Source organism: Neoarius graeffei, chromosome 2, assembly GCF_027579695.1.
Source record: "Neoarius graeffei isolate fNeoGra1 chromosome 2, fNeoGra1.pri, whole genome shotgun sequence".
In the NCBI taxonomy this organism is placed as follows: Eukaryota; Metazoa; Chordata; class Actinopteri; order Siluriformes; family Ariidae; genus Neoarius; species Neoarius graeffei.
In genome coordinates this window covers 88,441,199-88,467,517 of record NC_083570.1, presented here as the reverse complement: position 1 = coordinate 88,467,517, position 26,319 = coordinate 88,441,199, and the positions used below count along the sequence as shown (strand labels likewise).

Sequence of the window (26,319 nt, the reverse complement as noted above, 5' to 3'; positions counted from 1 at the left end):
CAGAGTTAACATGCTTATACCTCATAAGACACGCATGTCTCCATGTCTGCGAGCGAGTGTTACCTGACAGGATTGTTATTAAGAGAGATACGCAGAGACTCGAGGCAGCCAAGCAGCTGTGTGTCTCTGGGTTCAGTTCTCAACTCTTGGATATACATCACAGCAGACTTTGTGCTCTCCTTCTGGCTCTGACCCTGCACACACATATACGCACACTTTAAATGCTCATTCCAATCAGTAAATATCCTTACAGCGTAAACCTCACTGCCCATAAGCTCTCAAACAAATCACATATCCATATTAGCATGACAAATGACACAATCCATGTCACTTACCGTGTGTGTGTGTGTACACAAAATAAAATCAGATTTTGGCAATAATGTGCAATCTCGGTGTCTGAATCAGTCAATGGCCTCATTATAGGCAATGAAGTATACATTTTAATGTCATGATGTGGAAGAATCATTCCTTTTTAAATAAAGCAGCTTTTAAATAGTTGAACGATTTCATCAACTCAAGTGTTAGAGTTTTAACTCAAGAGAAGCAGTGATGCCCAACCACTGTGCCGCGGCACATTAGTGTGCCGTGAGAGATCATCAGGTGTACCGTTATCCAGTTTCACTTAATTGTTCAGAAAATTATTTATTTACTGCAAATAATTTGTCTTCGTTCGTCTCTGCCAGCGACGTATCGTGACAGGCAGAACAATTAAATACTCTTCCACTAGATGGCAGCAGGTAGCTAATTAACCTGTGTATCTACCTGTTGCCATTCAAACAATAGAATTAGTAATGCTTCGGGTGTGACAGCGGTGATAGCGATGGATAAATATTTGAAAAGAAAAAGTACACAATCCAAACTGGGTCTTGGAGAAAATTCTGACCCAGATGAAGGCCCTAGTATGAGTCGAGGTCAGAAGAAAGCAAAAAAGGTGATTTTTCACAACCTATCTATGCAAGCTGGGCTTTTCAAGCGTGACTGCTATAAAAACTAAAAAAGGAGAGTGACTCAGAGCTGTTGAAGATCTTCGTGTGTGTCTTATCAGCTTTGTGTTCAACTCAACAGGCCCAGGTTTCACACCAAGTAAGTAAATTGAGACTAGATGATCATTATATTTCATTATATATACACTTTTTGTGACATTTTTGTTTGGTGGCATGCCGTGGGATTTTTTGAATGTAAAATATGTGCCGTGGCTCAAGAAAGGTTGGGAAACACTGGTGTAGTGAACTCTTCCTCTTCACCTGCAGTGCACTGTTCCACCACAAGGGGTCTCCAGAGCACAGGCTGAGATTCACTGGCCTAAAAGTTGCCCTCAGGAAGAGGCTTGTGTGTGTGTGTGTGTGTGTGTGTGTGTGTGTGTGTGTGTGTGTGTGTGTGTGTGTGTGTGTGTGGGGTGGAGGCTTACAGCTGTAGATGTGTGTAGATACTGAGAGACCATCTCTCTCTTTATAGTGATGTCCTTCTGTCTCAGTGGCACTTGCTTCTCCTCATTCAAATTCATGTCCACCTGGAGAGAGAGAAAGCAAGCGCACAGATGAAGGACATCCTGATTAAAAAGGTCAATTGTGCACAGTTTTGCATACAATCTGGTAAATTATACTGACACACCAGATACAGTGGTGCTTGAAAGTTTGTGAACCCTTTAGAATTTTCTATATTTCTGCATAAATATGACCTAAAACATCATCAGATTTTCACACAAGTCCTAAAAGTAGATAAAGAGAACCCAGTTAAACAAATGAGACAAAAATATTATACTTGGTCATTTATTTATTGAGGAAAATGATCCAATATTACATATCTGTGAGTGGCAAAAGTATGTGAACCTTTGCTTTCAGTATCTGGTGTGACCCCCTTGTGCAGCAATAACTGCAACTAAACGTTTCTGGTAACTGTTGATCAGTCCTGCACACCGGCTTGGAGGAATTTTAGCCCGTTCCTCCGTACAGAACAGCTTCAACTCTGGGATGTTGGTGGGTTTCCTCACATGAACTGCTCGCTTCAGGTCCTTCCACAACATTTCCATTGGATTAAGGTCAGGAATTTGACTTGGCCATTCCAAAACATTAACTTTATTCTTCTTTAACCATTCTTTGGTAGAACGAATTGTGTGCTTAGGGTCGTTGTCTTGCTGCATGACCCACCTTCTCTTGAGATTCAGTTCATGGACAGATGTCCTGACATTTTCCTTTAGAATTCACTGGTATAATTTAGAATTCATTGTTCCATCAATGATGGCGAGCCGTCCTGGCCCAGATGCAGCAAAACAGGCCCCAAACCACGATACTACCACCACCATGTTTCACAGATGGGATAAGGTTCTTATGCTGGAATGCAGTGTTTTCTCCAAACATAACGCTTCTCATTTAAACCAAAAAGTTCTATTTTGGTCTCATCTGTCCACAAAACATTTTTCCAATAGCCTTCTGGTTTGTCCATGTGATCTTTAGCAAACTGCAGACGAGCAGCAATGTTCTTTTTGGAGAGCAGTGGCTTTCTCCTTGCAACCCTACCATGCACACCATTGTTGTTCAGTGTTCTCCTGATGGTGGACTAATGAACATTAACCAATGTGAGAGAGGCCTTCAGTTGCTTAGAAGTTGCCTTGGTCTTGGAGTGATCTTTGTTGGTCGACCACTCCTGGGGAGGGTAACAATGGTCTTGAATTTCCTCCATTTGTACACAATCCGTCTGACTGTGGATTGGTGGAGTCCAAACTCTTTAGAGATGGTTTTGTAACCTTTTCCAGCCTGATGAGCATCAACAACGCTTTTTCTGAGGTCCTCAGAAATCTCCTTTGTTCGTATCATGATACACTTCCACAAACGTGTAGTGAAGATCAGACTTTGATAGATCCCTGTTCTTTAAATAAAACAGGGTGCCCACTCACACCTGATTGTCGTCCCAGTGATTGAAAACACCTGACTCTAATTTCACCTTCAAATTAACTGCTAATCCTAGAGGCTCACATACTTTTGCCACTCACAGATATGTAATATTGGATCATTTTCCTCAATAAATAAATTACCAAGTATAATATGTTTGTCTCATTTGTTTAACAGGGTTCTCTTTATCTACTTTTAGGACTTGTGTGAAAATCTGATGATGTTTTAGGTCATATTTATGCAGAAATATAGAAAATTCTAAAGGGTTCACAAACTTTCAAGCACTACTAAGTTTAATCTGTTTTCTTCACACCCGAAGGCTGTCATATTGACGGAATCCAAGTTGAAAAAAAAAAAAGAAGATATATGCATGATATTAAATGCAAGTAGGTGGCAGTTTGGTGTGATACTTTTTCCTGTGACAGAAGCTTAAATGTTCTATTCGGATTAAAGGACATACTCATTCTGTGTGCATGTAGTCTTATTATCCATATATAATAAAACGGAAGTATTATGAGACTCCTGTGCTCGAGTCTTAAATGTTTAAGAAGTTTTCTAATTGAGACAAAAGTCACCTGATATATAAAAACAAGGCCAAGAAAACAAAAAGCCTTAACGTTTATATTAACACATTTACGATCCTCCTTAGTTTTCTCAGCGGTTTATGTAGCATTAACATGTGGTGTAGTCTAATGTTCACGCGGTCTGCACCTGCATAAAACGAGAGGCTCATTAGTATTCCAAATGTATGCGACTCAAGTGTTTTACGTAATTCAATTTCAAACGCCATTTTAAGTAACTTTGACAGCCACCTCTCTCACACACAGCTAGACCCACTCTCTCACCAGCATCTGTTCGAAGAGCTCCAGGATGTAGTCATCGCTGTGTTCCTGCAGCATGCTGGCCTGGGATGGGACCTCGTACAGCACAGCAGAGGAGTGTCTCTGACTTGTCGCGCCCGACTTCTCCTTCTCCTTCTTCATCCGCATGCTTGTGAAGCGCTCCAGCTGCACAGAGTGAACAGCCAAAGGTCAGCGTGAGGGTACGTAACCGAGTTCTCTCCAGAAAGAGAGAGGGGTCACTGGGTGTGGAACCCAACATCTGCAATGACCGCGTTCTCTAACACAAAGCACACGCTACACAAGGACGACATCGCAGCTGAACGTGCACTGGAGTGAAGCGTCACCCCACCTGTAGTGGGCGTTAGGCTCAACCTATAGCCATACAAAATAATCATCCATTTCTAATAAATCATAAGGGGTGTTCACACGGCAACTTTTACTCCGGTGTAGCACCGGGGCTGCCCCGGTAGAGCGTTCACACGGTACAAAGTTATACCGGTGTCGCCCCTGAAAGCTGCTTAAACCGGTGCAAATCTAATCCTGCTCGGGAGGTGGTTTAAGAAATTTACTCCGGAGTAAATGCTAGTTTGCGGGGCAGCACCGATATACAATGGGATGTCTGAACGCTACAGGGGTAGACTCGCTACGCGTGAGGAGAGTTGATTACATACGGGCATTGCATAATTTGCATCCTGGTATTTTGCGCTTCCAAAACGGCGAATATCAACAACGACAGAGCTGCGTGTCTTCCAGTGTTGCCAGATTGGGCGGTTTTAAGTGCATTTTGGCGGATTTGAACATATTTTGGGCTGGAAAACGTCAGCAGTATCTGGCAACACTGGTGTCTTCATCCATGTTGTTTTCCCGGCGCTTGGTGATGCCATGACAACCGGGAAAAGGAAGTACATTTTCACGCATGCGTATATTTCATTTCCGCATTATTACTATCGTATAGCACGGTCGCAAAAACTGCCGTGTGAACGCAAGTGGGGCTGCACCGGTGCTAACACGCTTCTCTCTAGTAAGCAGGTTTGTGACGGGTGAACGCTCCACAAAATTTACACCGCTGTAAGATACATCGCAACAAAATACATCGGTGCAGCATCGATGCAAATATGTGCCATGTGAACACCCCTTTAGTGTTAAGCTATGCAACGTATAAATTTAGTAAATAATATATTTATTCATGTTCAGCTTTCTTTTAGCTGATAGTTTCCAGTCTCTCCATATAGTTTTACACCTGGCACAAAAATATTAAACCAGTCAAGACATCTAGCGTCTCGAGTTGGCTTCTGAAGCTAATAAATAAGAGAAAACATGTCACCTTCAGCACAGAATACCCAAATCATAATACACACTCAAAAAGATCAGAGATCATTTATGCGTTACTATCTAAAATATTTCTACATGCCCAATCGTGCCCACTTTGGCCACACCCCCAACCTGAATCTGATGGCAACTCCGCCTTCAAGATGGCAGCTACTACAGTTTTCCTTGCTCCGTTATGCATTTTTGCTCAGACGTATTTAACGGGCTCTTTCCACAAGAACGCAGATGCAGACTTGTGGTAAATGACTTCCGTTAAGCTTTACACGTGACGCGTTTACAAAAGAAACATGGCTATGATTACCACCATCTTCACTCACAAAGGAGAGATTCTGGTGCATCTAGAACTGTTAGAGGCTCCACAATAAACGAAGGAAAGAATTCAGTCGCAGATATCAGGGTATGGTAAGATAAGTGGCTCGATATTTACTCATGCTCTTTGGATAGACATTTCAGATTTCCATCAATTGTCTTTAAAAAAAAAAAAAGATTACATTCTGGACAGGTGAAGTTGTTAGCTGCCTGTATTTCTAGTTAAAGCTATACTGCCTTCCAGATTTTAAGTGTAGGTCATAAAAAGAATTTTCCCGACACCCAATTATTTCTGTTTAGTGGACCGAAAGCTGCAGAATTCGAATCACAGACTTCAAATTTTATTCTTTTTTTAATAAATAGCACAATTAATGAATTTAGGGCCACGTGGCCCGAAATCCTCTGCTATTTTTTCCTGCTTCACCGTGACACAGTACAAGATACTACGTCATGTATCGCGTGGTGGGCTTTCCCCGTTTGCACAAGGCATTTGTGGGATACAAATTTGAAACCGGAGAGGGAAATGGAGGACGTGAGTGAGCGTGCGAGCGAGAAAAGACAACGCAGGACCAAACTAATAAATATCGGCGGTCAGCGAGCACCTCGGTGGGATCAGCTGTTCGTTTAGCGACAGAACGATGGAACGGTCAGTGCATGGTCAAAGGTAAACCTGCGCATGCGCACACAGACTTCCTCTGCCTGCTCGACTGCGCCAAGCGAGCGATTTCATGCACGTCATTTGCTCCGGAATCCCCTCGAATTAAATTACTTCCCAGCCACAGAATGGCTTTTTTTTAAATTACAGAAATAAAAACATACCACAATGACCAAAGTTCAGCGGGAACAAAATTTCACCGATTTTACGAAATCGAAAGGCCGTCTACTTTTATTGAGAGCCTAGTGGTGAAAAAGAGGTGTTTATTTGTTGTATCAAATGTACTGTAGTCAACAGCAAGACTTAATTTTATACGCCATATTCTTTATATCATTTCATTTTAGGGCTGTACGATATATTGAATATACTCGATATATCGCCGAAAATTCTGTGCGCGATACATAAAATTATTATATCGTAACTATCGAGTATTTTATGGTCATCTTCCGACTTGCATTCGTTTCGTGTTTGTTTAAAACATCTCTCTGTCCCTCAGGCAGTAACGTGAGAGGCTGCCTAAGGGTAAAGAAAACAATAACGTCACGCACTCGCCAACCAATTCCGGGCGACATCTCGGTGCTGAAAGGAACTTCCGGGAAGATTTTCTAGTTTCGGTTGTGTTGCCAGATTGGGCGGTTTTAAATGCGTTTTGGTGGGTTTTGAACATATTTTGGGCTGGAAAACGTCAGCAGTATCTGGCAACACTGCCGGCGGGAAGATTTTCTGGTTCCGGTTTACAGCGCTGACTCAGTTCGTGCAATCGCTGGTGTTGCGTAGGCTACCGTGTAAGCTCTGGCAATTTCAGCGACAAATTAAAAATGGAAGCGGACGAATTGGTTCCTAAAAGAACGAGTAAGGGGTCAGTCATCTGGCATTTTTTGGATATCGCGAGGAGGACGTGGAACAGCAAATGCCAGTTTGTAAAGTGTGCAAAAAAAACCCTGTCATCACGAAAGGCAGCAGCCGGAATTCTACACATCTGAGAGGCAGAGCCAGAAAACATTCAGTTCAAAAGTGTGCAAAGAGAGAAATGATGTTTTGCAGATCTCTCTTCTCTCCCTCAATCTCTCTCTCTATTGTGAATGTTCCAGTGGTTCTCAGTAGTCAGGTTAATAGCTTGGAGATCTATTTTTTTTTAATAATTTAATGAAAGAGCACTTTTCTTATTTAGGCTAAATGTCTTTCTCAGTGTTGAGCTGCACTTTATTGATTCGAGCTCTGAGCAGCTCTGTATTGTTTTGCCCCTTTGTTGCAATTTTCAAGATTGTTTTTGCAGTTTGTGCCACATCTTTGTTGAATAAAAATAGTCTTATTTCAATTCAATTGTGATTAATCACCAACATGAAAATGTAAAATGTGTTGTTGAAAACCACCTGTAAAGTTAACCAAGAATGTTATTTAATCTGCAGGGATTGTAGTGAAAACAGTAAAGAGTAAAAGTTAGATTTCATGGGGTCCTTTAGAGGAGATTTAAATATATCGAGATATATATCGTATATCGTGAAATGGAGAAAATGTATCGGGATATTCATTTTTTCCCATATCGCACAGCCCTATTTCATTTATATTATAACTGCTGCAGCAAAAGTCTTACTCTTTGACTCGGCTATTGGTGTAGTTACCAGAAACGTGTATCGTAAACGGCACATTGAGATTACTGAACAACCCAATGCAGTCTGAGGAGTGTGTGAAATGATCCACTTTAGCACGGTGTAAACTGGAGGCGACAAGTTTCCTTTAGTTGTTGGCTACATTAGCCTTGTAACGCCACAAAATACGCGTCTTGGTTGATCAGCCATATCTGAAGTAGCCTAAAGGGAAAATTCTGCTTTGCACCAAACGACTACTTTAAAAAGTAAAAGTCTGGCACGGAGCAACCAGTAAGCGTCACTGCAGGCCATCAGACCTCAGCGCGCAGAATCGGACTCTACACTCGGCAACGCGCATTACTGAAATAACATTTTATGTAAAACGTGGGTACCTAAATACAACTTGAATCTCAAAACATCACAAACTGCACACGCAACACTTTAGCAAACTGAACCACAGCATAAGCACACACACACACACACACCTCTACTAATATCACTGAGGTGTAGCCAAGTATAGAGGTGCATTCTGAAAGAAAATGCGAAAAGAAATCTGTTCTATTGCTAACAACCATGCAAAGAAAAGTCAGTTCAGCATTTTTTTTTTTTTATAAAGGAATACTCCAGGGTTTCAATCAAAACTCTCTCCCACTTCTATAGTGCAAGTCGGATTATTTAAAAATCACACTTAAAATGGAAAGAACCTAAATGGTCTGAAGGTTCAGAGGGATATTTGCACTTTGTAAACAGTTTTAATGAGCCCTTACTTAATGAATTCTGTATAATTTGAGCTTTGAGACACTAATTTCCATGGAAGCATGTTTTATTGGCCCAAAAAAAAAAAAAAAAGATCTGAAATGTTTGGCGGTGTTGGCAAAGGCAGCAATGTTTGTGGATATTTGTGCTCATATCTACAAAACTGGGGAAGCACGGTGGTGTAGTGGTTAGCGCTGTCGCCTCACAGCAAGAAGGTCCGGGTTCGAGCCCCGTGGCCGGCGAGGGCCTTTCTGTGTGGAGTTTGCATGTTCTCCCCGTGTCCGCGTGGGTTTCCTCCGGGTGCTCCGGTTTCCCCCACAGTCCAAAGACATGCAGGTTAGGTTAACTGGTGACTCTAAATTGACCGTAGGTGTGAATGTGAGTGTGAATGGTTGTCTGTGTCTATGTGTCAGCCCTGTGATGACCTGGCGACTTGTCCAGGGTGTACCCCGCCTTTCGCCCATAGTCAGCTGGGATAGGCTCCAGCTTGCCTGCGACCCTGTAGAACAGGATAAAGCGGCTAGAGATGATGAGATAATGAGATGAGATCTACAAAACTACCAGTCAAACGTAGCAGATAATTTGGCTGTCAACATGCAAAAAGTTGCAAAAAAAAAAAAAAGGCATAAAAACGTTGAGGGGAAAAATGAGGCATACCAGTTTTAATCACACGGCATCATTTTATCGCCTGCCTCTGTTACAATAAACACGCCAGTGGGTGAAGCAGGACATCTGTGTGTTGTGCTGAAATCTTTATGCCCCTCCATATGGACACGCACGGCTTTAACTCCACCAGCTGATCTCACTAATCACTCCTGTTTCTGGGCATGTAACAATTCACAATTCAATTTTGGGGGGAAAAATTTTTGAAAAAAGTTAAATATGGGGGAAAGAAAAAAAAAAAAAGTTTATTACCAAAACAATGCAACATTTTTGGTCCTCTATCAACCTAAATATTCATCTCATCTCATTATCTCTAGCCGCTTTATCCTTCTACAGGGTCGCAGGCAAGCTGGAGCCTATCCCAGCTGACTACGGGCGAAAGGCGGGGTACACCCTGGACAAGTCGCCAGGTCATCACAGGGCTGACACATAGACACAGACAACCATTCACACTCACGGTCAATTAAGGCCTCTGCATGCTCTTGCAACAAGGCTTTCGCAGATAGCTTTTCGCAGACAGTTGTAATTTATCGTTGAGCGGGGAGTAATAGGCGGGTGCGATGTTATTCACCGCCACAACGCAAGGGGGCGCGAAGTTGCGAAATCGCTAGGAGTAGTTGGTGGGTGTGGTTAGTGGAGTGTTTATCCTCCGGTTACTTATAATGACTAGAACTGGAGTCGTATAGATGTACGTACTTCCTCACTTCCTCGATCAACCGCTCTTCGTGCTGCTCCATCTTCGCTCGTGTTTTTAAAAATGCCGGTCGTGAAAACAAACCAAACCGGGAAAGTAGGGAAGCGGAAGTGCGTGTACAGCGGATGTAGAGTGGACCAATCAGAGCCCTCTTGTCTGCGACGCTGTCTGCGAGGCTTCTGCGGTGGTCACAATTTTTGGGAGGTGCGCGCAGAGCGTCTGCGAATGTGGGGGGGCTACGCAGACGCTGTCTGCGACGCCATCTGCGAGGACTGCGTTGTCAGCATAAATTGGCCTTTAGAGTCACCAGTTAATCTAACCTGCATGTCTTTGGACTGTGGGGGAAACCGGAGCACCCGGAGGAAACCCACGCGGACACGGGGAGAACATGCAAACTCCGCACAGAAAGGCCCTCGCCGGCCACGGGGCTCGAACCCGGACCTTCTTGCTGTGAGGCGACAGCGCTACCGCCTATCTAAATATTCCTTTAGTTAAATTTAAAAAAAAAAATTGAACAAGCTACATTCAGAAGTCTGCAAACTCAATTCAGAGCTTGCATTATGCTCAACAAGTTGATGGAAACCAAACTTCTCACGTCTGACTCATTGTAAAAGAAATTAATAAGAGCTCCGGTCTCAGAGCCAACTTGTGCTGCTATGAATTCGCATGATACAATCCTTATTTTAAATGCTAATTCGAGGCTAAACGTTGAGCTCACGTATTCAAAAGTGGGAGAGAGAGGTTGTAAAACAAGAGTATTCCTTTCAAACAAACACTGACTGGCCTGAACATGCACAGGGAGAGGTATTGTCGCTGAGTGAGGAGATAAAAGCACTCTTTCGATTGCATTATCATTATTAAAAGGTAGATGTTCCTAATCTTCCAGAATGCAGCTTAAACACCTGGTGGTTCACGGGGCCTCACGACAAACACAGGCATGTTTCAACACATGAAGCAGTGCTGCGAGACACTGCACACACACACACGATGCTGAGGTAAAGGGTTGGGGGTGAAAGGGCAAGAGAGGAGGAGATTGTGATGATGGTACAAGTCACACGTGCTGTTACATGTGGGGACACAGTGTGAGTGGAGTTAGCCAAGCGACACACAAAACGGTACATGTATGCACGTGTACAGGGTGGGAGCACACGGATTTATCCACCTACCTCATCAGGAAAGAGTCGTTTGAAGGTCTGTATAAAGGAGGGGGAGAAAGGGAAAAGACCAAAAAATAATCATTTATCCTTAACATTACATCATTGAACCAAACATCAGAGGAAATTAACGATCGATAATAGTTGCCTCACTGCTCTATCAACAAGACATTTAGCATACATGATCAGCACCAACTGAAGACGGAAAGACGAGCAGGAAGATCGAGAAATTAAAAATGCGATATATTAACCTGTCACAAGAGGGCAGAGCAGCACACGTGATAACAGGCTCACTTGTATCCTATAATGTTGTCCTGATAGAAATAACCCCAACTGTGCAGCTGGACTGAGCACCGTGACGTGTAAACGTACAGTACGGTGTGGTTTAGGCCCGTGTCCACTGAACACGTTTCCTACTTCGATAAGAGCGCTAACTTTTTACTGCCTCCAAAAAATAAAAAGCCCACCCCGCAACCCACACTGTGCTTATTGAGGCTTATCCGCTTAAAAGTTCATTATAGAGAACATCTTTTTACAATTTACTCCAGGAGCAACACAGTACTTACTGTATTTACCAAAACATGTGAATGACAACATGACGGATTCATATACCGCATCAGAACATTGTGCATTTAATACATCTCTGTTCATAACATCGCTACATCGTGTGGAAAACAAACAGGTGAAGTGATGGCTCTAAATTATCCGTGTGTGTGTGTGTGTGTGTGTGAGCGAGCGAGTGAGAGAGAGAGAATGCTGACTGGGACAGACTTTCATCTCATCCGGGATTCACGCTTTGCATTTCTGGGATTTCTCCAGATCCCTGTGACCCTGACCAGCAGAAAGGTAATTATTCAGCAATGGAATTACAGTCACAAAAAAAAAAAAAAAAATCCCACATTTTGTTAAGTTATGGTACTCAAAATAATGGTATTAAATAAAAATTTCACACTGTATGCGGTCTTTTGACCCTAAAAAAGCGGCTGCGTTTCAACTCCGAATGCAAAATCTTCATCTCGTCTCATTATCTCTAGCCGCTTTATCCTGTTCTACAGGGTCGCAGGCGAGCTGGAGCCTATCCCAGCTGACTACGGGCGAAAGGCGGGGTACACCCTGGACAAGTCGCCAGGTCATCACAGGGCTGACACATAGACACAGACAACCATTCACACTCACATTCACACCTACGGTCAATTTAGAGTCACCAGTTAACCTAACCTGCATGTCTTTGGACTGTGGGGGAAACCGGAGCACCCGGAGGAAACCCAAGTGGACGCGGGGAGAACATGCAAACTCCGCACAGAAAGGCCCTCGTCGGCCACGGGGCTCGAACCCGGACCTTCTTGCTGTGAGGCGACAGTACTAACCACTACACCACCATGCCGCCCATGCAAAATCTTTTACGAGGAGGAGGGAAAAGAAAAAAAAAAAAAAAAACACCCCTCCTCGAACTGCCACCTTACTGTGGTGGAGGGGTGTGCGCTTGAATGATCCTAGGAGCTATGTTGTCGGGGGGCATTACGCCCCTGTTAGGGTTTCCCAAGGCAGACAGGTCCTCAGTGACAGGCCAGACCAAGAGCAGTTCACCAAAACCCCTTATGGAAATTAAAAATAAATACTTAATAAAGGACTGTGATGTCGCCCGGTATGGCGCAGACAGGGTCCCACCCTGGAGCCAGGCCCAGGATTGGGGTTCGTATGCGAGCACCTGGTGGCCGGGCCTTTGCCCACAGGGCCCGGCCGGGCTCAGCCCGAAGCGGTGACGTGGGCCCGACCTACTGTGGGTTCACCACCCACAGAGGTAGCCGTAGGGGGCCGGTGAAGTGTGGATTGGGCAGCAGTCGAAGGCAGGGGCCTCGACGACCTGATCCCGGAATACAGCGGCGAGCTGTTGGGACATGGATGCTTCCCTTGGGGGGGGGGGGGGAAGACCCAGGACACGCTGGAGGGACTATGTCTCTCGGCCAGCCTGGGAACGCCTCGGTGTTCTTCCCGAGGAGCTGGCCGAGGTGTCTAGGGACAGGAAAGTTTGGGCTTCCATGCTCAGACTGCTGCCTCCGCGACCCGGCCCCGGATAAGCGGATGAAAGTGAAATGAGATGAGAAGTCAGTAACGGAATTACATCAGAAAAAACTGAACTTATTTCTTCAAATTTCACACCAAGATTTCTCTGAAGCAACATCGCTATCATCGAGCTGATGATTTTTCAATATGGTTTTCAGTACACTTTGCCTTGGATTCCATACTTCAGCAATATCACTGAGCTGACAAGTTCTTGCTTCTCTGCTGAAGAACTGCCCCATTATTCCCCCTTCTCTAAATATCCATTCTTTAACTTGTACAGCTATTCAAGGAGTAAAATCAGGCAGAAGGCAATTCAGTTCTAGTTATTAATGCTAATTATAATGGATGAAATTTATAATGTATTTAAAAGGAGTACCTGCATTACATCAGCTTTGTTTTGCCGTTTAAAAACAGACATGCTTTTTGCACTCTACCCAGGGTAAAACACTTCTCGTACACCCCACATGTTGGGCAGTTTAAGTAAACTTGGTTGGAGACTTTCATTGACCAACACTCCTGTGTACATGCTCACAGGAACACACCCTGTTAAATCCCCACAACTCGCTGGCACACACTCGCAGTCCTCCATTAACAGTCGGTCTGGCAAACATTCCCCAAATACACACGACAGCCACAGCCCTGAAAGCTGCACTGGTTTCTCTACCACACACACCGCTCTATTGGCCCTTACCCACTGCACGGTACCGGTTTGACTCAACTCGCTTTTTGCGTCAGTAGTTCGTTTTTCACTACAGCTGGTTGTCATAGCGACGCCGCATGAAACTGCTGTGACGTCATCTTCAATGCAACATGCAGGAACATTATTAGTAATAAATACTACTACTACTAGCACGCATGTTGGAGTATGTGCACATGAAACTGGTCAAGACAAAGTTGCCACAATTCACATTTTGTCATGAATAAATAAATAAATAAAAAGCCAGCATTGTCAGGACATAAGGGGTGTTCACACGGCACATATTTGCATCGATGCTGCACCGATGTATTTTGTTGCGATGTATCTTACACGGGTGTAAATTCTGTGGAGCGTTCACACGTCACAACCCTGCTTACTAGAGAGAAGCGTGTCAGCACCGGTGCAGCCCCACTTGCGTTCACACGGCAGTTTTTGCGACCGTGCTATACGATAGTAATAATGCGGAAATGAAATATGCGCATGCGTGAAAATGTACTTCCTTTTCCCGGTTGTCATGGCATCACCAAGTGCCGGGAAAACAACGTGGATGAAGACACCAGTGTTGCCAGATACTGCTGACGTTTTCCAGCCCAAAATATGTTCAAATCCGCCAAAATGCACTTAAAACCGCCCAATCTGGCAACACTGGAAGACACGCAGTTCTGTTGTTGTTGATATTCGCCATTTTGGAAGCGCAAAATACCAGGATGCAAATTATGCAATGCCCGTATGTAATCAACTCTCCTCACGCATAGCGAGTCTACCCCTGTAGCGTTCAGACGCCCCATTTTATATCGGTGCTGCCCCGCAAACTAGCATTTACTCCGGAGTACATTTCTTAAACCACCTCCCGAGCAGGGTTATATTTGCACCGGTTTAAGCAGCTTTCAGGGGCTACACCGGTATAACTTTGTACCGTGTGAACGCTCTACCGGGGCAGCCCCGGTGCTACACCGGAGTAAAAGTTGCCGTGTGAACACCCCTAATAATAACGGCATAAAAAATGCCATCGGTTTACAAGCAGCAAAAAAAGCCAGGCTGTATATGCCGTTAGAAACCGGGGTAACAGCAGGAGTCCATTTCTGTACCCCATGGTACAGTCTACGCTAATGTACCCCTTAGGGCTCATCACTGGACCTCAAGGTAACCATGTGTACCCTTTTCAGATCAACAAGGTACGTCATGTTCCTAAGTGGTATATAAAGGGTACAAATAAATCCCTTCGCGGGTACTGCCTCAGTGACCAGCCAGCCATGGACTGTAACGGATTTGCTTATTTAGTAATTTTAATACAGAATTTACTTTGAAATTATAATCAAACACTCCAAGGCCCCCCCTAAAAAAAAAAAAATCGGATCTGCGCGATTCAGCCGTGAAAAAGGCGGCATCCGCCAAAAGGCGTGCTGTGAATATATAAAGTTGTATATATCAGACAGCCTTTAAAGTTTGATGAAGTCAGTTTCAGGCTTTGGCAGTTTCAGGCTTTGGCAGCCCTGCATAGTCACTTGAAAATGCATCTTTGTCCACTTCGTAGGGGTCAAATCCCCCAATCAAGGCCAGTTTGGCTGCATACCGTTGTCGTGAGATGTCGTCTAATGTATCTATATACTTCTGTTTGCTTGATTTTGCTGACATTGATCTTTATTTTAGAAAACTTACTATATAACTTCATAAATTCGTCTGAGATAACGTAGCCGGTAATGGCGATGGTCCGTTTTGCTTGCCCCGCAAGATGGCGGCTGGAGGGCGTTCCCCGGAATGCCGTGACGTCAGTGAAAACTATCTATTCCTCAAGGTACAATAACGTACTCCATTTTCTGAGAGCATATGCTAAAAGGGTGCATTAGTGAACATGGGTTTGCGTCCCTGCTTGGCATATTTTATTTGGGAGATATTTTACTGCAAGTAAAGGATTTAAAATTAGCCAGCCTGTACTGATCTTTGGCCTAACCCTCTGTTGGTTAAAAATAAAGCTGTGTGTTGAACAAGGTTTTGTAGTAAATCAAAAACATCACGGCATGACATTGAAGCAGATTTAGCTTACTGAAAGTCTGGGTCTCGAACGGTTTCTTATGAAGGCAGAAGCCTTTGGTCGGAGGCTCGCTTTAATACGTTTCTGACCAAAAGCAGATGACGACATGTACACATCAGTTTTCAGAACAGAGAGTTCAGGCAGAATATCAGGACAGGCTGGTCAACTTTAAATCATTTACTTGCAGCTTATAAAACATGCCGAGTGGGGGACAGGAACCCATATTCTCCTGTTGAAATCCCTGTGCCTTCAACATTTTAACGAATGCAGCCTGGCTTTTTTTTTGCTGCTCGTAAACTGATAACAGCATAAAAAGCGTCACCGTTATGTCCTGACGGTTTGGGCGCAGCTTTTTTACAGCGTTTTTTCATTTGCTTGTTTAACAAAACGTGTCGAACTGTGGCGCCTTCGGCTTTACGTAACATCATCTCACACGCGCGTGCGTGCACGATCAGTTCCGTATAATAAAACAATAAGATTGGAGAGTTTGTTCAGGATGTCCTGTGTTGCACAATGACGACGCAGTGATTAAATTCTCTCTGACCAATCAGTAGCCTGCACTGTTTTCACATCACCATATGATCTCAGCTCAACGGAGGGGATACCAAAAAAGAGCAAGCACCGGATTCCAGGTATGATTCCCAACTAGGGCCTGATGGAAAACCAGAAAAGGTGAGTCGAGTAGAGCCGAGCTGGTACCGTGCAGTGGAAAAGGGCCACATCAAAGCTTCAGTCATTAGCATTATGTAGCACTCTTATGGTCCAGCGTACCTGTACTTAACACCAACGTGTCATGCTAGTGTCGGTTTCAACTGCATGTCCTAATGAGCAGCCGCATTTAGTACAATTACATCATATCAAAACTCAAATTCAATCCAAATTGCTTAAAACAACTACTTCTGGCTGCTCCTGATTAGGGGTCGCCACGGCGGATCTTTCGTCTCCATTGCTCCCAGTCTTCAGCATTCTTCTCTACCACTTTCATGTCCTCTCTCACCACATCCATGTATCTCCTCTTTGGCCTTCCTCGTTTTCGTTTGCCTGGCAGCTCCATCCTCAACATTCTCCTTCCCACATGCTCTGCATCTCTTCTCAGGATGTGCCCCTACCATCTCAGTCTCATCTCTCTGAGCTTAATTCCCAAGCTCTCTACATGTGCTGTCCCTCTGATGTGCTCGTTCCTTATCCTGTCCAACCTCCCATCGCAAACCTTAACAGCCTCAACTCCGCCACCTCCAACTTTGCCTCCTGTCTCTTCGTTAAGGGTACGGTCTCCAATCCATACATCACAGCTGGTCTCACTACTGTCTTATACATCTTACCTTTCACTTTTGCTGGGGCTTTCCTATCACAAATGACTCCCGAAATCCTTCTCCAACTGCTCCACCCTGCCTGCGCTCTCTTTTGCCCCTTTTCCACCAAAGCAGTTCCAGGGCTGGTTTGGGGCCAGTGCTTAGTTTGGAACCGGGTTTTCTGTTTCCACTGACAAAGAACTGGCTCTGGGGCCAGAAAAACCGGTTCCAGGCTAGCACCAACTCTCTGCTGGGCCAGAGGAAAGAACCACTTATGTCAGCGGGGGGGCAGAGTTGTTAAGACCAACAACAACAACGAGCGTGAAAGGTCGCCATTTTTAAGCGACGAGAAGCCACAGCTGTACAAACGCGAAGTCATCCATTATTATTGTTGTTGCTGCTGCTGCTTCCGTGTTGTTTTTGCTTCGATGTTCGCGCCAAAGTTTATGCAAACGTAGCGACGTAACTGACGTGGCTTCCCTTAGCACCGCGAGCTATGGAAAAGCAAACTGGTTCTCAGCTGGCTCGCAAGTTGAACGAGTTGTGAACCAGCACTGGCCCCGAACCAGCCCTGGAACTGATTTGGTGGAAAAGGGGTATTTCTCACCTCACTATCGCAGCCCCCATTTTCCTGCAGTGACCCCATGGAACTTGAATTTCACCAAATTGCTGTGTGAGCCACATCCAATAAATAACTCCAATGAATTGAACTGAAACCAACACTCACGTTTCTGACTTCTGGGTTTTTTAAAATATTATTCCGACCACCAATATCTCAATATTTTTCATCAAAACAACTAGTTATGGCGGCACGGTGGTGTAGTGGTTAGCGCTGTCGCCTCACAGCAAGAAGGTCCGGGTTCGAGCCCCGTGGCCGGCGAGGGCCTTTCTGTGTGGAGTTTGCATGTTCTCCCCGTGTCCGCGTGGGTTTCCTCCGGGTGCTCCGGTTTCCCCCACAGTCCAAAGACATGCAGGTTAGGTTAACTGGTGACTCTAAATTGACCGTAGGTGTGAATGTGAGTGTGAATGGTTGGCTGTGTCTATGTGTCAGCCCTGTGATGACCTGGCGACTTGTCCAGGGTGTACCCCGCCTTTCGCCCGTAGTCAGCTGGGATAGGCTCCAGCTTGCCTGTGACCCTGTAGAACAGGATAAAGCAGCTAGAGATAATGAGATGAGACAACTAGTTATATTCTAAATGGTCATTTACATGACTCAGTTTGATTTGAAAAAAATAAGTAGGTAAAGCTATGAAAACTCACTTCAAAATCTTCCATGAATCATAACGTCAAAACTAGCAGACGGAAAAATTTTGCTGAGTATTTCATCAGAAACCAACCGGGGGGGGGCACAAGCCTGACCGCTTTCCCATGACTCAAAAGTCACCAGCAGTTTCCCGACATCACACAGAGAGTGAACTCTGTTGTACCAACTTCAACCTGCCGTTACTCCCAAAGCACTGAACAGATCTTAACCAGATACATTTCTTTGGAAAGCAGAGATTAAAAACTTGTTAATGACAGTATTCAAGTGTTAAGCAATGATAGATTTGGAAACTTAAAGCATATACGCAGAGCCATGGCCTCACTTTCGTTTATAAATGCCTTGAGACCTCAAGAATAGCACAGGAATTGTTTTAAAGCATCAACAATACTAATTTTTATGATTAAAATGATTCATATAGGTAGCGGTCTGAGTGAATGACCTTGATGTCCGTGACGTCACAGCAGGAAGTCTATCGGTCTCATCGTCATTTCCGCTATACTAAAACACAGAGCTGACTGCAACTCTGATCCTCCATTTTGAGCTAATTTATCGCCGTGCCACATAGATGTGTTGCTGGTGGGTGTAGGAACATGACAGAAGGTGGATTTACGTTGCGTTCATGACCCAAGAATGTTCAAACTGCAAAGATTTGGACGCGTTTTGTGAGAAGTTCACAGGCACATTGGGCGCCTACAAAGTGGTCTCTCCTCTGCTCTGCACATTTTACTGAAGACTCATACGAGACCTCTGATCTGTTGAGGAGCGTTGGCTATAAGCCCGTATTGAAAGAGGGTGCAGTACCAACAATTAAATAAAACTACAAGAAAAGGAAAGTCTTTCATTTATTTATTTTAAAAGGAAAGTGAGTTTTAGTTGCACTAGTTCTACTAGAGTGAGCTGAGGGTTGGTAAAACCCAGGATGGAACAGGACGTATCGCTCGGGCAGTGACCTCCCCGCGGTTGTTGCTAAAACTGGTGACATTCCATCCTGGGTTTTAGTAATTGCCTGAGCCGAGCAGTAATGGCGGAGTACTCAGTATGGAGAACGAGTGGAGCAGCCGTCTGATTTCTAACTGGATATCGCTGCCATCTCACCCTCACATGGAAGAAGCGAATGAACGGAGAACTGAACGAACAACTGAAAGCCAGATTGTTTCAAAACAAAATCGGCCACAAGGTCGGCCTTCAAGAAGCGAGAACACAGACGGGTAAGCTCCGACTCTCGAAAGAAAGAAAGAAAGAAAGAAAGCAAGAAAGAAAGAGAGAAAGAAAGAAAGAAAGAGAGAAAGAAAGAGAGAGAAAGAAAGAGAGAGAGAAAGAAAGAAAGAGAGAAAGAAAAAGAGAGAAAGAGAGAGAAAGAAAGAAAGAGAGAGAGAAAGAAAGAGAGAGAGAAAGAAAGAGAGAGAGAAAGAAAGAGAGAGAGAAAGAAAGAGAGAGAGAGAAAGAGAGAGAGAAAAAGACAGACCACACCCTTGTTTACCTGCATTTAGATTAATACATGTAGCTTGTATTGTGTGTTTAAGTTACCGGTATAAGATTATTTAATTTGCTTCAGAATGTGATCGTCTCAGTTCATCTGATTATTTAATTAGCCTTTTATGTTTTATCAGTGAAAATGCATGCGTGTACATGTCTGTTGCATAAGTTATAACACCCATCCTGTTTTAATGAGCGTCAACCCACAATCAAATCAGTCTCAGTTGAGCAAGTCGGTAGCGGGATTTCTTACTTTCACCATATTTTATTTATTTATATGACTTTGGTCTATAGGTCACGTGGGATCGACGAGAAAGATGGCTGCGTAGTTTGAGTTGTCCTAAGCCCCATCGAAATTAATCCAAAATAATCCGTCATTTCTCCGCGATTTTTGAAGCATTTTGTTAACCCAGTATTCAGTATTAACCTTTCAGTCTGTACGGCGCCTTACATGTGAAAGAATGTCCTCAACGTCCAAATATTTTAAGCCCACACGAGGGAAGAGGGCAGCTGCTACAGAAACTGATGGAGCTAGCCCGCCGCCGGATTCCACACAGAAAGCTAACTTGGAAAGCATCCTTGCCGAAGTGAGTAAAGTGAGCTCAACGCTCCAAAAAAATGACTTTGGTCTATAGCTGTAAAAGGCCTCGGCCTTAAAACCGGTTCCCGCTGTGGCGTCACGCACTCAGGGCTGGCTGGCTCAGCGGGGCAGCTCGAACGCCAACTTTGCGGTCGATTTTAACTCTCAAAAATACACATTTTTTAATTTCCCCATTTATGCAGCATACAAGAGTCAAGGATGGAGATACTATCCACTCGGAAATGCATTTAAAAATAAAAGGTTCTGCGTATCTCCTTTAAATGAGCGTCTGCATGCACAATTTTCACAGCACGGCCAGCGAGCGTCTGATCTGCCGACATCTAGGTTTTAATCGAGGAATTAATCAAACAGTTAATCTGATACATCAACAGCTCATAAACATGAAAAGCATGCAAGTGGTTTTAACTACAGCTGAACACCACCTCAATACTGCTGTTTAAATATTTGTAAGAACGCAATATTGTTGCCATTATAATCAACCACAGATAGCGCAGAGATAGATCCGAAACTAAATAGTGGAATAACTCGGGACACATTTCTTTACTGTGAAAACAAGTTTGGGCAATACGATTCAACCCTTTTATGCAAATTTAAAATAGCAAAATGTCCGAAATTTTAAAAGAAAGCAAAAAAAAAAAAGCCAGAATGCTCAGGGGGAAAAGAATGTTTTTACGCCTGGCTGATAGATAAGTGATGGAAACACTTTAAAAAAAAAAAATGCTGATCGAGGAAACATGAGACAAGTCACATGATTGTGGATACACCCAAATATAAACATGGTCAAGGGACACACACACACAACCATGAACCTGACAAAGATCATGAGAGAGGAAGGAAGGAAGGAATGAACACACACTGAATGTTAAACCTGTCTGTTATGCTGCTGTTTTGACACCCATTGTTTTCTGACATGTCAAGTCTGGCGGTTTTCCACCATCTCCCTCCATTCGCTCTTCAATTCCTCTCCACCAGCCAGCGTTCAAACAAATTCAATCTTCAACACTCAGTGCGTTTACATGCGCATCCAAATCGAGCTGCTGTCGGTAATCGAGCTAAGGGTCCCAGCAGGGGTGCCAGAGAAATCCAATCCTACATGCACACAAGGAAATCGAGCTATTGTGTGAGGTACATTGTGCACCTGAGCCACAAGTGGCGCTACACGCCCCATCGTGTTGGTACACTTCCGGTTGTCGTCATGAAGAAGAGCTATTCAAGAGTGTAAACAAATGGCCCTTTTCCACTACCCTTTTTCAGCTCACTTCAGCTCGCTTCAGCCCGACACGGCTCGCGTTTCGACTACCAAAAACCAGCACGACTCAGCTCGTTTCAGCCCTGCTTAGCCCCTAAAACTCGCACCGTTTTGGAGTGGGGCTGAAGCGAGCCAAAGCGAGCCGACTGAGGCTGGAGGCGTGAGCAGACACTCCCCTGTGCACTGATTGGCGAGGAGGCGTGTCCTCACATGCCCACACACGCCCCGCGAGTGCGCTGGGATCTGTAAACACCGCAAACCCGGAAGAAGAAGAATTACGAATTACGAGAATTTCTGAAGCCTTATGCGCCTCGCCTCATCTATACGCTCTTGCCAGTATCTGTTGGCGTTGTCGGTGACAACAAGCCACAGCACCAAGACCAGCAGCACTAACGACTCCATGTTTATTGTTTACTATCCGGGTCGTGAGACTACCGCTGAAAAGCTCACTGAATCAGTGACATACAGAGCATCGTGGACGAGTTCGCGGAGCGCAAGGCTCGCCGTATGCCCTTCAAATAATGCGCGCAGTAGGCTATTGATGTTTTATTATGAGCCATGTACAGTATGTCGCCTAATGTTTTTTTGTTTCTGAGTTACATGTTCGTTTGAAGGACTTAATGTACAAAATAACATAGTTGCACCCCGTAGTGTTGAAATTGGTAAACACAGTGCATTCAGTGAGGTTTGCACCGCCCTCCTTTTATTTCTGACTCTTCCTGTCACCACTCTGAGCGCTCATTCGTATGCCCTTCAAATAATGTGCGCAGTATAGGCTATTGATGTTTTATTATGAGCCATGTACAGTATCCTAATGTTTTTTGTTTCTGAGTTACATGTTCGTTTGAAGGACTTGATGTACTAAATAACATAGTTGCACCCGGTAGTGTTGAAATTGGTAAACACCGCAGTTGCGGACATTTTGTAGCCTAAAATGATGTTATGATAAGCTTTAATAAAGGGCCCGGTCATTTGCCCCGCCCCCGGCCCGGCTCTGACTTGTTCCGCCACTGTCACTGATGTCACTGTTTGCGCTGCTTAACGACATCACATGACGTCCACCCACTTTCGCTAACTCCACCCAATGTGTCCACCCACTACCAGCCAGCACGGTTCAGCGCGGTTGTAGTCGAAATGCAACTTCAATAGCCCCGCTCAGCCCGACTCAGCTCGACTCGGCACGGCTCAGCCGCGTTTGTAGTGGAAAAGCGGCAAAAGTCATCAGTTCCGTGTTCACAAGAAGAACGACGACGAGGACAGCAACATCGAGATGAAATATATATTAGTGCTGTAAAAAATGTCACATTATTAACGCGTTAACTTGACTCAATTTTAACGGCGATAATTTTTTTATCGCGAGATTAACGCTCTGTGACATGATGTAGGTTTTTCATAAGCTTTTGAAACTGCCAGGAACTTGGAACAGAGACTTTGCTTAGAAAAACGATAGCAGCTAGACTATAATGCCCCGCCCCGCACAGCCAGAGTCCTCTGCCCTCCCCCGAAGAGCCACGGTGCTCGGCTTAGGTTTCGTTTTCCCATCGGCGGCTCCAGGCCGACTTTGCAGTGGCTGTGACAAGACGTGTTATGCTCTGCAATAAATTAAAAAAAAAAAAAACATTGGTACAACCAGTGTTCGAACTATGCCAATATTTTCGGGGGGTCTCTTTTTTCCCCTTGGGGGGGGGGGGGGGGGGGGGGGGGGGGGTGTGCTTGCGCTTGTCTCAGAGCGCGGCTCTCCATCGCGCGCTCACTTCGGATATGCAAATGCTTCCCGTTACACACGATTGCTATGTCAATAAACATCATTTTGCCAATATTTTAGAGACCCCCCAACATTTCCCAGACCATGTTTACAAGGGATCTCATGTCTGTTTCAGGGGATCTCGGATCCCCCGAGTACCCCCGTAGTTCGAACGGTGAGCAAGCCCATTCACTGTTTTATGCTGATAAGAGAATTACAATGGTTTTTCATGTGACAAAAATGTGCGATTAAATTGCGATTAATCGCGAGTTAACTATGACAGTCGCGACATTAATCACGATTAAATATTTTAATCGCTTGACAGCACTAATATATATTCATATTCATTTAACTCCGTAAGCTGAATGAGCATGAACTCCATCTCCTCATTGCTCCAGAAGTGCACGTTTCTACTACTGTTGTCATGCCGACCGAGGCTGTTGCGTTTCCCACTTGTGGTCTCGTCACTTCCGGAAGGGGCAGTGCTGAAGTAAGTAGCTCGACTACGTAGCTCGATAGGGTTTACATGCACTAAGTAGCTCGGCTACAAATCGCATAATCTAGGTCGCGTAGCTCGATTACGAGAAATCCAGTTGGGTTCGATTTCAGCCGAGCTAAGGCGTTTCCATGGCATTTAGAACTTCGATTTCAGTCGAGCTACGGCAGAAATTCGATTTTCTCTATGTGCATGTAAACGCTCTGAGTGACTTGAGTTATAAAGTTCTTCACACGTTCTCAGGTCTTCAGAAGCATGCGTGTGAGAGAATCAGGTGTATAATATGGGTGTAAACTAGGGCTGCGTACCCAAACGTAACATCAGGTACCGGTACAGAGGTTTAGGTACAGGTCCGGACCTGTACCTGAACAATTTGACAAATTCTTCTGAACTTCTTTAATAATGACAGAAACATTAATAAACTGTTGACAACTTGTATCTTTATTCAAAGAAAACCGAACATAACTAGGCTTCCTACCTCACTTCTCAGTCTCACACTTGGTTAACTTGGGACAAAAAGTCACAAGTTGTCTCACAGCGAGAAGTGACTACACTAGAGTACTACAGACTACGCGCAGTCCGCGGCCTTTAACTTGCGCGGCAAAATTGCACAAAAGCAGCAAAGACTGCCGATGCCAGCAAAGGAAAAACGGCTGACCTGATTGAGTCTTTTTGACCAATCAGAACGCTGGATCAGCCAAGCTCTCACAATGTCTCGTGAGACTGTGGCGAGAGGATTTCAAATCAAAGATGGCTCCGATTTCAAGTTTCAGCGCGGCATTTTACGTCTTTTCCCGTGCTAAATTTTCGTCTTTGTGGTAGGATTTACGCATCTTCAGGTCACAAAATAAACAGATACTTGGTGTAAATTTATATAATCGGTACAGTACCGGTACTTCATGATCCGGTATTTTGGACCTGTACTGAATCGATTTTCACGGTACAGTACCGGTACACAACCCTAGTGTAAAACTATAAATACAATAATAATCATTCGGTGTGTGTTGTTGCTGCAGACATTTAATCAAAGGTTACCCATCCCTTATTAATCTACACAGACTCGGGTTTTTTCCTTATTTAAAACTGAAACACGGTGTGTGTGTGTGTGTGTGTGTGTGTGTGTGTGTGTGTGTGTGTGTGTGTGGTTCATGCTACTTCCAGCCTCTGCAGTGTTTGTCCTTGGCCGAGCTCTTAGAGAAGCAGTGTGCTGTGAAAAGCAATCTAATCGTGTCCATGGAGCAAAACAACAATTTCCACTTACTATGCAACTAAACGCACATTCAGATCGACTGCTCGTCTCAAAGCTTTACCGCCAGATGCAGAAGTATTAGCACCCTTGGTAAAGACGGCAAATCAAATGGGTATAAAAATATATGTCTGTGGTTAATAAACAAAAGTATATTTGAACACAATTATTGGCACCCCTGTATTCTGTACTTCGTGCAACCTCCTTAAAAGCACCAAGTCTTTTCCTAGAAGGCTTGAGGAGCGCCAGAGCCCAAGACCATTGCTCATTAGCGATATCTCTCCAGGGCCCTAAATGCTCCACTGTGCATGCGACTCTAACTCACCCCCATGTTTTCAGTGTGGTTTGTGTCAGGGGACCAGGAGGGCCCTGTCAAAAGCTGGATTGTGGGGTCATTGAACTATTTTTGTACAGATTTGGATTAGGGCTGGGCGATATGAGAAAAAATTATATCACGATATATTTTTTCAAATTTTTCGATAACGATATATATCACGATATAAATCAAATCACCATTTTTGTATTTTCTTTAATTTTCTGCTCAAAATATGAACATTACAAATTAGTAGTTCCTTCCTAATTAACAAAAATAGCTTAACAAGCCTTCAAGTTTCACAGAACCAAAACAAACTGGATGCACATTCTTCAGTGTTTCCCCCAGCACTTTCCAGGCAAGGCGGCCGCCCTGGGTAACTCGACCGCCCGCCCTAGCAAGGTTCCAAGAAAAAAAAAAAAAATGCGTCCAAAAAAAAAAACCGAAGTGGTAATGCATTTCAGCGCAGGGACTGACAGCTAGACTAAACTGCGGCACCTAGTGGTTGGATATATTACTACGCCATATGTCCTCGAGGCCATATTTACAAACATTTTAATTTTAAATTCAACGGTTCAGCGGGAAAGTCGAGACGTTGCCATTATCGTCGGTGGAATAAGAAGGTAAGTTGTATTTGTAACTGCTCATCTAAACGGTGCATTTGCACTGTTACAGTGAAATTTAATTTTCATGTACTAATATAAGTAAGATAATATAATATAATTATATAGCCTAATGCTATATAATGTTCATGTGCTAATATAAGTAGGCCTAATATAAATGTATTAAGGTAGGCAATATAAATTATGGCTGTAGGCTACATTCGTGGGACCCTTCCGTTATTTTTGTTGGTCCACCCAACAATAAAACATCTGGAGCTGAGGTTCCAGCAAGTTGGGATACTTGCAGCATTCAGTGTTTTGGGTCCAAGAAGGCAAGACAATGCTGCTGACTTAGATCACCTGA

The 26,319-nt window shown here is 44.1% G+C and overlaps 1 protein-coding gene across 1 annotated transcript in view; it reads right to left on the bottom strand.

The window, feature by feature from the left end:
• The window catches only part of LOC132870085 (protein diaphanous homolog 1), a 197,738-nt gene that overhangs the window by 75,257 nt on the left and 96,162 nt on the right, over positions 1–26,319 (bottom strand). Inside the window, exons 2-5 of the mRNA XM_060903632.1 lie at positions 10,892–10,918; positions 3,734–3,895; positions 1,409–1,510; positions 64–194 (exon numbers count right to left, since the gene is read on the bottom strand). Coding sequence (XP_060759615.1) covers positions 64–194; positions 1,409–1,510; positions 3,734–3,895; positions 10,892–10,918 — 422 coding nt within the window. The remainder of the gene's footprint in view (positions 1–63; positions 195–1,408; positions 1,511–3,733; positions 3,896–10,891; positions 10,919–26,319) is intronic.